This window comes from Procambarus clarkii, chromosome 44 (genome assembly GCF_040958095.1).
Source record: "Procambarus clarkii isolate CNS0578487 chromosome 44, FALCON_Pclarkii_2.0, whole genome shotgun sequence".
NCBI classification, from domain to species: Eukaryota; Metazoa; Arthropoda; class Malacostraca; order Decapoda; family Cambaridae; genus Procambarus; species Procambarus clarkii.
Window position 1 is genome coordinate 30,494,725 of NC_091193.1, and position 11,904 is coordinate 30,506,628.

The following is an 11,904-nucleotide window of genomic DNA, read 5'->3' on the forward strand; positions in this document are numbered from 1 at the left end:
TTATAAACACCATACAGCAGATTGGCAGCACATATAAGAAAACAGCAATGATCACAATGGCAAAGATGTTCAAATTGGGAACATAAAGGTTGGGAGATTGGGTAGCAATTGATACAGTGCAATTTTAAGGCAAAAAGTGAAAAACTATGAAGATGAAATTAGGTACTTTTTAGTATTGATTTTGAATGATGTAAAAGTTGGACAGCTTTTCAATTCAGTAGGGAGTGAGTTCCATAAACTGGGTCCCTTTATTTGCATAGAGTGCTTACACAGATTAAGTTTAACTCTGGGGATATCAAAGAGATATTTATTTCTGGTGTGGTGATAATGGGTCCTATTACATCTGTCCAGGAAGAGTTTCAGACAAGGATTTGCATTTAAGAACAGGGTTTTGTAAATGTAGTTGACACAAGAGAATTTGTGGAGTGAGATTATGTTTAGCATGTTTAGGGAGTTAAACAAGGGGGCTGTGTGTTGTCTGAAAGCAGAATTTGATATTATTCTGATAGCAGATTTTTGCTGGGTGATGATGGACTTGAGGTGGTTTGCAGTGGTTAATACACATGAGAGAATGTGCAGTGACTTAATATCTAACATATTCAGAGATTTGAGTAGGGGTACCGAGTGATGTCTGGGGCCAGAGTTGGATATTGTCCAAATAGCAGCTTTGTGTTGAGTAATTAGAGGACGTAAATGATTTTGGTAGTAGAACCCCAAGCACAAATACCATAGTTGAGATATGGATAGATGAGGGAATAATAGAGAGTCACCATATAGATTATTATTATTATTATTATTATTATTATTATTATTATTATTATTATTATTATTATTATTATTATTATTATTATTATTATTATTATTATTATTATTATTATTATTATTGTTATAATTATTGTTATTGTTGTTATCTGTGAGGCGCTTTTAATTAAAATCAAAATTTGGGCTGTAGTCATATCCTCTGAGATAAAAGCAAAATATATTGATGGATATTTAGGTAGCAAAACATTATTAAGAATTTATTTCGCTTAAAACTTAAAAGTAAATTTCATTAATTTTATTTCTGAAAAAATATGTGCAAAAGTGAAGGTAGATGTTTGGAATATTTTTCTGGGCGTTGTGAATGGTCAGTGTTTACCATCAAGATGGCATCGTCGGCAGGCGGCGAGAAGTGCGAGCAGCGCAGGAAGCAGGTACTAGCGGTCTCCCTCGTCTTCATTCACATTTTTGTTGGTTTCTAAGGCAGGATACTCAAGTATTTCGTGTATTTCAAGTGCGTGTGGTGTTAAAATGTTACCGTATGAGGTGAGTTTTTAAGGAGGAGGTTGAGTGTGTTGTGAGTGTGAGACGTCACGGGTGGGTGAGTCACTCAGGTGGGTGTCAGGCGGCGCACTACAGCCTCACGCACTCACTCACAACTTCCTCTCTCTCTCTCTGCTGTCATACCCGCAAGTTATTGATTCTATCTCCACTTTACCGTAACATTTGCTCTTGTGATAGCTGCACTTGTATGTAGTGGGGCAGGGAACACATGGCATGCCTTTAAATGACGTAAGAATGACATTTTGCATGAACATTCTCTCTTGAGAAATGTTGATAATGACCCATCCCCAGTTTGTACACCCGTGGCCTTTAGAAGTTGTCACGCACCTGCTATGTCTTGCTAGATATAGAATAGCATCTACCTCATTTTCCATTCAGCAGCATTTGTTTACAAACTGCTGCCTTTAATCTCCTATCCTTATATAACCATCAGTAGAGATACCATTTGGACACTGACACTGATTGTCAATATTTAGTTGAAAACTTTGGCTTTGCTGTGACCAGTGTTATAAAATATATAGAATTTCCAGAATCTCATCCTTGGCTACTGTCTCGCCTTTATAGTTATGAGACAGTTATCTTGAGATGATTTCGGGGCTTTAGTGTCCCTGAGGCCCGGTCCTCGACCAGGCCTCCACCCCCAGGAAGCAGCCCGTGACAGCTGACTAACACCCAGGTACCTATTTTTACTGCTAGGTAACAGGGGCATAAGGGTGAAAGAAACTCTGCCCATTGTTTCTCACCGGCGCCCGGGTTCGAACCCGGGACCACAGGATCACAAGTCCAGTGTGCTGTCCGCTCGGCCGACCGGCTCCCTACTAAAGTTATTTGTAACTACTAATTTCCTGTGAAGGGGGAACTGCTAGCTAGGTCCTTTTGTGTTTTATTGAAGACCGACCCATCTTAGAGAGAACAGTGCTTTCTCAGGAGTAATTGAGATCAATAGCCTTTATAATCTAGTTCTTGGTGTAAGGCTCAAATTCTAGAATTATAATATTATCTGGAGTAATTGGAGAAATAATCTGACGGTGAACATTTACCTAACCTTGTAGTTGTGAAAAGGGTACAGTAATTGCATGCTTATTGGGGAATGTGGTACAATGGCACTCTGAAAATCTGGAGCCTAATGTACAGTAGTAGATTTCATAAAAATCTGGACCAAATCTGCCCACTGGATTTTTCCTCCGAGTTCAGATTTATATGTAAAAAAATGGATTTCATGAAAGACAGTGAAATCTGGATAGCCAGTTTATCATGTAAAATAATTTTAATCAAACTAATTTTTTCTTATTTTTTTTTCTAATCTCGGTCAATTATTTTTTTTTTTATATATATAAGCGTTTTTACATTATTGTAAAGCCACTAGCATGCATAGCATTTTTGGCAGGTCCTTACTCCTAATTTATCCTTGTAATATGAACTGTTGAATTGTTTAACAACCAGGTACCCATTCACTGCTGGGGTGAACAGTGGCTACAGTTAAGGATTGGCACCCAGTAAATCCTCCCCGGCCAGGCTACGAACCTAAGCCAAAGCGCTCGCGAAGTGCCGGTTGAGTGTTTTACCACTTTGCCACAGGAACTGCTTTGTTATTGAATTTACAAAGCTTACCACTGGGTAAACAGGCAGCCATTATTAGATTGATTGCAGGAAAAATTTGCCTTCAATAGACTGATGCTTTCCACAAAGTTTTTATGGAGTGGGTTTACAAATGTACTAGTGTTTTCCTTTAGTGTGCATGTGCGTGTGTGTGTGGGAGAAACCAAAATCCCTCCCTGCATAGGCCCTGAGCCGAGCGCCTCATTGTTCCCATAGTGCCGATCGAAATGTAGTTCAACGAAGACCGGCAACCTCATGACAGAAGCCAAGTGTGAGTGGGTATGAAGATCCTCCACCACGAGTGCTACTGACACCAGAGGCAAATGGGAATGAAGCTGCATCAAGCCCAAATCATTGGAAAGAGTGGGAGAAAATAAAGTAGGCAATCAGTGAGAGGCTCAAAAGAAAGGCCTCCCAGAAACAATAAAACGGTAATTACCTAAGTGTAATTACCTAAGTGTAGTTACAGGATGAGAGCTACGCTCGTGGTGTCCCGTCTTCCCAGCACTCTTTGTCATATAACGCTTTGAAACTACTGACGGTCTTGGCCTCCACCACCTTCAAAAAAGTTGTTAACCTCTCCCTCAACGAATGCCAGTGGAAACAAGCCACTCTTCCTGTTAGGCTCGGTGGCTTGGGTGTCCGCACCGCTACCCAAATTGCTGTCCCAGCTTTCCTGTCAATAAAAAAAGATTTTATATATTTAATTTACCTGGGCACTAGGAGCCTCGAACCGCCGACCACATATACAACTGGTCGCCGCTCTACCTACTGAGCCTACTGGTGGCTCATCATTTTACTTCATCATCAGTTACTACATCAAACTGCTCAAAGTGTGTGGGAATGACAAAAGCCATGCCAAGCCCCTAAGGATAACAGAAGATTGCCTGCTAGCCAGGAAGACACTGGCACCTCATAGCATACCCAACAGGGAGAAGAAGACCCAGACTCAAAAGGAGGGTCCTTCACAGAGGCAAGTGATGGGTCATGCACAGCCTAACAGCACATGGAAGCAAACCAAGAGGGAGGGGCAGTACTCAAAGCAGACTCATGCAGGTAGGAGGGTTAGTTAACACTTTCGCGCTCTCCGCAAAGGTCACTCAGCCAACCGAATGTGTGCGCTGCGTTTTTATCGCTTAAGCATAAAAACAAAAATGTGTATACTCTTTTTACTCTTCTGACCTTAGTTCTCATGCTACGTATTTCATTTTGGTACCAACGTGTTCGCAATAAAATTCTCTAGAAGAACATTAGTAAAATAAGTCACGAAATATATAGGGATACCAGCACCAAATAAATAACTACGTAGATGACTCACCGTGAGCACCCATCAGCAATAAAATGTTTTTACTCTTGGGATTGTAATCACCTCCACACTTGTTCTACAGCGTTAATTTTGGTATCAATGGACTCGCAATGAAATTCCCAACACGGTGATATGAATATAAGCGTAGAATAATGATGCAGCCCGCCCGCAAGAGTGTGGGAAGTGGTGAAATTGTTACCCGGTATCAGTGACGGGACGACGCACGGCGCTTTGAAAGTTTATACTTATTTCACTCTCATGACATTAATTTTTTATGTACGTCATTCATTTTTATGTCAATGTGTTCGCAATAGAATGTTCTATGTGCCCATAGGTAAAAAATATCAACAAAGCGTAAGTTAGAATAGCGACAAATATAAAACAACACTGGAACATATCAGTGAGCGTCAAACACACACAAAATATTTTTACTTTTGTTATGTTTGTCAAGATTATACTTGTTGCACACAGTTATTTTTGGTTGTATATTGATCGGAATAAAATTCCCTAAACAGACATATGCATATAATACATGATATGGGGGAAGAATTACCAGTATAAACGGCTAAAGTCACCCACCTGCAACCCGTTTGGGACAAAATACCATTTGATCGAAGTTATCCACACCTTTCATGAACTTATTGTACCATGCAGCCTAGTGGTGAGAAAGAGAGCCTCATAGCGCGCAGTTTGAAACAAACCCAAAGTAAATCGGATAAAAATTGAATTTTATACAAATATTTTAAAAGTAGACATAACTTTATGTCCACTATGCGTTTACGTTAGACGAAACCGAACGCGCCGGCGCGTCCAGATAGCGCGAAAGTGTTAACATTGGCATTCCACAACAATCCAGGCTAACATGGATTTAGAGCAGAAAGATCATGCCTCTCACAGCTACTTGACCATTATGACAAAATCACTGAGGCAATAGAAGAAAAACAATGCAGATGTGGTATACAAGGATTTTGCAAAGGCATTCAATAAATGTGACCATGGAGTGATAGCACTCAAAATGAGGTCAATGGGAATAACTGGTAAAGTAGGACACTGGAAACTCGGTTTTCTGTCAAACAGAACACAAAGAGTAACAGTCGACCATATAAAATAGAGTCCAAGCGCAGTTAAAAATTCAGTACCTCAAGGTACAGTTCATGCACCACCACTTTTCCTTATTCTCATATTAGATATAGACTCCTACCTTGAGGTTACCTTGAGGTGCTTCTGGGGCTTAGCGTCCCCGCGACCCGGTCGTCGACCTGGCCTCCTGGTTGCTGGACTGATCAACCAGACTCGAATACAAGGCACAGCTTAGTATCATCCTTTGCAGGTGACACAAAATTCAGCATGAAAATTACCTCTGCTGAAGACATTGAAAACCTACAAGCAGATATTAATGAAGTTTTCGACTAGGCAGCAGAAAATAACATGATGTTTAACAGCGTTAAATTCCAGGTGCTCAGATATGGTAAAACTGAGAACGTTAAACATAATACAGGGTACAAAACACAGTCACATTTGCCCATAGTAGGGAAGCAACATGTGAAAGATTTGGGAATAATGATGTCTGACGACCTAATGTTCAGGGAGCATAACCAAGCAAATATTGCGTCAGCCAGAAAAATGATAGGATGGATTACGAGAATTTTCAAATCCAGGGATCCCATCACAATGGTCTTCAAACCAACAAAATCAATAGAGAGAGGGGGAACAAGTTCCTGAAGATTGCATACACCAACATAGATGGAGTGAGATCGAAGATACTGGAGTTAAGTGATGTAATACAGCTGCAGACACCAGACATTGTTGCACTCACGGAGACAAAACTTGAAGATGTAATTTTAAATGAGGTCATATTCCCAAGGGGCTACTCAATTTGGAGACGGGACAGAAAAATTAGGAAAGGCGGTGGCGTTGCTGTGCTGGTAAAAGAACACCTAAAGGTGAACGAAATAATGACTGCCAATCCACAAGAAGTTGACATAATAGCACTAGAGATCTGCCATGAGGATGATAAACTAATGATAATAAATGCATATAGTCCACCGCCAAGCAGCACATGGTCAAAGGAGGAGCTAGATAGTAAACGTGAAGGTCTTATAACAATAATGAGAGAGATTATAGCGAGAGCGGATAACGATAGATCACGGCTGTTGATAGTCGGTGACTTCAACTTGAAATCCATAGACTGGGAAGCATATGAAGCTTAAACAGAAGATTTTTGGACCTGTAAATTTGTAGACCTCATCCTGGAAACATTCTTGTATCAACATGTTAAACAAGCTACGAGGATGAGGGAAGGGGACGTTCCCTCCATGCTAGATTTGATATTTACCAGGAAGGAGGAAGAGATATTTGACATTCAGTACCTTCTTCCCTTGGGTAAAAGTGACCATGTCTTTTTGGGAATAAAGTATGCAATGCGTTATAAGCTGGAAGAAAATAAGGAGGTTGAAGCAGTTGAAAAACCAGACTTCAGGAGAGGACATTATGGTGACCTTAGAAATTTTTTTAGTGAGTATAATTGGACAGACTTGATGCTAGGCAAGGAAGTGAATGAGATGTATGTCAAGTTTTGTGAAATATATGATAAAGGCACAAAAAAATTTATACCAAAACAGAGATGCAGAACTAGGAAACAGGATTGGTTCAATAGAAATTGCGAGAGGGCTAGAGACCAAAAGACACAAATGTGGAATCGATACAGGAAGAGGCCGAACCCCCAAACATACCAGCGATACAAAGATGCGAGAAACAACTACACGGCAGTGAGGAGAGAGGCAGAAAGAAATTTTGAAAAAGGGATTGCAGACAAATGTAAAACAGAACCAGGTCTATTCTATAAATTCATAAACAACAAATTGCAGGTAAAGGATAATATTCAGAGGTTGAAAATGGGAAATAGATTCACGGAAGATGAAAAGGAAATGTGTGAAACACTAAACGAAAAGTTCCAAAGTGTGTTTGTACAAAATGAAATCTTTAGGGAACCAGATACAATAAGAATTCCAGAGAACAACATAGAGCACATAGAGGTGTCTAGAGACGAAGTGGAAAAAATGCTCAAGGAGCTAAGTAAGAACAAAGCAGTTGGTCCAGATGGAGTTTCACCATGGGTTCCGAGAGAATGTGCACCTGAGCTCAGCATTCCACTTCAACTGATTTTTCAGGCATCCCTGTGTACAGGAGCTGCAGCTGATGTGTGGAAAAAGGCTAACATAGTTCCAATCTACAAAAGTGGAAACAGGGAAGACCCCCTTAATTATAGACCTGTATCATTGGCAAGTGTAATAGTGTAAGTATTGGAAAAACTAATCAAAACTAAATGGGTAGAACGCCTGGAGAGAAATGATATAATATCAGACAGACAGTATGGTTTTCGATCTGGAAGATCCTGTGTATCGAATTTACTCAGTTTCTATGATCGAGCCACAGAGATATTACAGGAAAGAGATGGTTGGGTTGACTGCATCTATCTGGACCTAAAAAAGGCTTTCGACAGAGTTCCACATAAGAGGTTGTTCTGGAAACTGGAAAATATTGGAGGGGTGACAGGTAAGCTTCTAACATGGATGAAAAATTTTCTGACTGATAGAAAAATGAGGGCAGTAATCAGAGGCAATGTATCAGAATGGAGAAATGTCACAAGTGGAGTACCACAGGGTTCAGTTCTTGCACCAGTGATGTTTATTGTGTACATAAATGATCTACCAGTTGGTATACAGAATTATATGAACATGTTTGCTGATGATGCTAAGATAATAGGAAGGATAAGAAATTTAGATGATTGTCATGCCCTTCAAGAAGACCTGGACAAAATAAGTATATGGAGCACCACTTGGCAAATGGAATTTAATGTTAATAAATGCCATGTTATGGAATGTGGAATAGGAGAACATAGACCCCACACAACCTATATATTATGTGAGAAATCTTTAAAGAATTCTGATAAAGAACGAGATCTAGGAGTGGTTCTAGATAGAAAACTATCACCTGAGGACCACATAAAGAATATTGTGCAAGGAGCCTATGCTATGCTTTCTAACTTCAGAATTGCTTTTAAATACATGGATGGCTATATACTAAAGAAATTGTTCATGACTTTTGTTAGGCCAAAGCTAGAATATGCAGCTGTTGTGTGGTGCCCATATCTTAAGAAGCACATCAACAAACTGGAAAAGGTGCAAAGACATGCTACTAAGTGGCTCCCAGAACTGAAGGGCAAGAGCTACGAGGAGAGGTTAGAAGCATTAAATATGCCAAAACTAGAAGACAGAAGAAAAAGAGGTGATATGATCACTACGTACAAAATAGTAACAGGAATTGATAAAATCGACAGGGAAGACTTCCTGAGACCTGGAACTTCAAGAACAAGAGGCCATAGATTTAAACTAGCTAAACACAGATGCCGAAGAAATATAAGAAAATTCACCTTCGCAAATAGAGTGGTAGACGGTTGAAACAAGTTAAGTGAGATGGTGGTGGAGGCCAAGATCGTCAGTAGTTTCAAAGCGTTATATGACAAAGAGTGCTGGGAAGACGGGACACCACGAGCGTAGCTCTCATCCTGTAACTACACTTAGGTAATTACACTTAGGTAATTACCCAAACCACACCACACCACCCAAACCACACCACACCACCCAAACCATACCACACCACCCACACCATACCACACCACCCACACCGTGTATTGAAGCAGCAGGCTTGGAAGAGTCTCAACTCGCCCGACAAAAAAAAATGATGGGTTGACAGGTCTCCTCTCACACCTCCAGGACCCCCCCCCCCCACCCCCCAGGTACCCGGCCATACACACCACAATGCCAAGTCAGCTATTGTTTTCTTCAGGAAACAATAAAACGTGTTAATGATTAATAATGTATATTAATACACGAAAATTAACATATTTTGGCATAAATATTTTACAGCTAAGATTGAGATTTATAATAGAGTATGAATGAGAGGTTTGGCAGCCATGCGTGGTCACCACCCTTCTCTCTCCACTTCCACCTCCCCTGACAACACCTTCCACCACTGACCCCACCTGCCTCTTTCCACCACCTGCCTCCCCTGACCCCACCTGCCTCCCCTGACCCCACCTGCCTCCCCTGACCCCATCTGCCTCCCCTGACCCCACCTGCCTCCCCTGACCCCACCTGCCTACCCTGACCCCACCTGCCTACCCTGACACCACCTGCCTCCCCTGACCCCACCTGCCTCTTTCCACCACCTGCCTCCCCTGACACCGCCTGCCTCCCCTGACCCCACCTGTCTCCCTTGACCCCACCTGCCTCCCCTGACACCACCTGCCTCCCCTGACCCCACCTGCCTCCCATGACACCGCCTGCCGCCTCTGACCCCACCTGCCTCCCCTGACACCACCTGCCTCCCCTGACCCCATGTGCCTCCCCTGACACCACCTGCCTCCCCTGACCCCACCTACCACCCCTGACACCGCCTGCCTCCCCTGACCCCACCTGCCTCCCATGACACCGCCTGCCTCCTCTGACACCACCTGCCTCCCCTGACACCACCTGCCTCCCCTGACACCGCCTGCCTCCCCTGACACCGCCTGCCTCCCCTGACACCGCCTGCCTCCCCTGACACCACCACAAATGATGCCAGCCACCTCACCAAGGCCTAACGTTCACACGACCTGTGCTTGTTTTATTGGCCTCCTCAAAATTTATAGGTATTAGTACAGTACGTAGGCTGTTAGAGGGAGGGAGGGATCCAGGAAACAACCCCCCACCTCCCACCCCCCACCCCCCAATGGCTCAGGGAGCGACCGGCCGGCCACACAATGCCGGCTGTTATCTACACCCCAATTGTATTAAAAATTCTGTGAAAAGGAAATGTGTTCAAACGGTTTAAAATATGTACTGTATATATTACAATTTTCACCATTATTATTGCTCCAATATGACATTTTTCTAATAAAAAGGCTATTTTCAGTGTAGATAATGCGATAATTATCATTAAATTGACTCTTGGCATCTGACGACGAGAGGAGAGTGAGTGGTCTCTGTGGTCAGGTGGAGGAAGGAGGGTGGGGGCGGGGGAGCACGTGTTGCCTCCTGACAACAACTCTCTCACCAATGCCCCCCTGACACCATTTTATCACCATTTCTCCCTAGAAACAATGGGTAGGGATAATAAAACACTACATAACTGTTTACACTCTGGCGAATCATAGTTGATGACAGCCAGCTCTGACGCTCGGCCTCGGTGACCGCTTGGACGAACATTCCTCACTTAATCGAACATTTGTATGTTCCACTGAACATTTGGTACCGAATTCAATTTGTTCGGCTCTTCCGGGAATTCGATAGAGCGGGGTTCGTTAGTCTGAGGAAGCACTGTATCCATCTGTGGAGATGGAGGCTTATCCACATATCATCTCGGATAGTTAATTTTTGTTATCAATGTGGGGACTCTTGGGGTAAGTGTTCATCCTCACCTTTTAACACCTCTCCTCCACTTAAAATTTGTTACTGTCCTACTTTCTTTTAAATCTGTGATTTACGGCTCGATTATGGTTCCCATAGTCAGAGATAGGAAGCCTGTTCAGTTTATTGAGGTCCCCCTAGGCCTACTACTGACCCTCCTAAGAAAGCAACCACTTCCCTAACTCCTGGGTACCCATTTACTTCTTGATGAACAGGAGAATCAGATGAAAGGAAATATGCCCAACCATTTCTGTTATCCTGGGGATCAAGCCTAAGATCCTAGATTGTGAGTCTTGTGCATATTGTGAATTGGCTTTTTAAACTAAGTATTATTGCAAATTCAAATGCCTATCACTTGATAAATTTTTTATATACAGCACAGCCAGATCAATGTTTTTTCCGATCTTTATACCATTTCCATTCCCCTGCGATATGTATCGTGGAAGAAGATATTATATAAATCATCACGCGACACCAAACAGGAGTGTGGTAAGTAGTAGTGTAATTTACTTTCGGTTTGCTGCACATTTATAAATATTGCATTTATCCTTTGTTCCAAGCTGAATCAAGCTGCTGAAATGTCATCTAAAGTTACCTTGAACGAGGGAAGAGATAAGGATATAGATAACCTGCTAAGGATATAGATAGCTAGATGTTACAGTACAGTATCCGTATGAGTTAATTTCTAAGTTCACTCATATTGCTTTTTTTTATTATTGAGCATTAGAGTTTAGTCAAATTTATTTCAATATTGCATACATTTGTTAGTAATGACTTGCCAATTTTTCTTTTTAGCAATTTTTTACTGTTTACACCATGACCATTATTAATTTGCCTTGTAAAATACAATATGAAGTGTTCTCTAATTGTTTTGTGTTGCAGAGTATTTCTAATAACAATAATATTCCTTCTTTTAGGTGATGCTTGGAGGCCTTCCTGATGATTTTCTTCGTGTAGGCTCGACACCATCACAGTCACAGGAGGAGTTTGATCGAGCAGCTGCTATGCACCTGCAGCACCAAATGTATGCTCAATCACAACAAAATGTGGGGAGGCTCCAGGTTAGTGAGAAGAGATGTACTTTTTATTATAATTAAAAAACATACTGAACTTATTTGTTGCAGTCCAGCAACCAGGAGGCCTGGTCGACGACCGGGCCGCGGGGACACTAAGCCCCGGAAGCACCTCAAGGTAGCCTCAAGGTAGGTAGCTAACAAGAGTGATTAT

General features: G+C 41.9%; 1 protein-coding gene across 4 annotated transcripts in view; it reads left to right on the forward strand.

The window, feature by feature from the left end:
- Positions 1-1,077: 1,077 nt before the first annotated feature.
- The window catches only part of LOC123745442 (toll-interacting protein), a 148,294-nt gene continuing 137,467 nt past the window's right edge, over positions 1,078-11,904 (forward strand). The window contains exons 1-3 of one of the 4 annotated variants that reach the window (XM_045726023.2): positions 1,348-1,448; positions 11,055-11,166; positions 11,595-11,738. In XM_045726023.2, coding sequence (XP_045581979.1) covers positions 11,068-11,166; positions 11,595-11,738 — 243 coding nt within the window. In that variant the 5' untranslated portion in view covers positions 1,348-1,448; positions 11,055-11,067. Of the gene's footprint in view, positions 1,194-1,275; positions 1,306-1,347; positions 1,552-11,054; positions 11,167-11,594; positions 11,739-11,904 lie in introns of those variants that run through there. The other 3 variants (XM_045726022.2, XM_045726024.2, XM_069300873.1) reach the window with 3 other exon arrangements.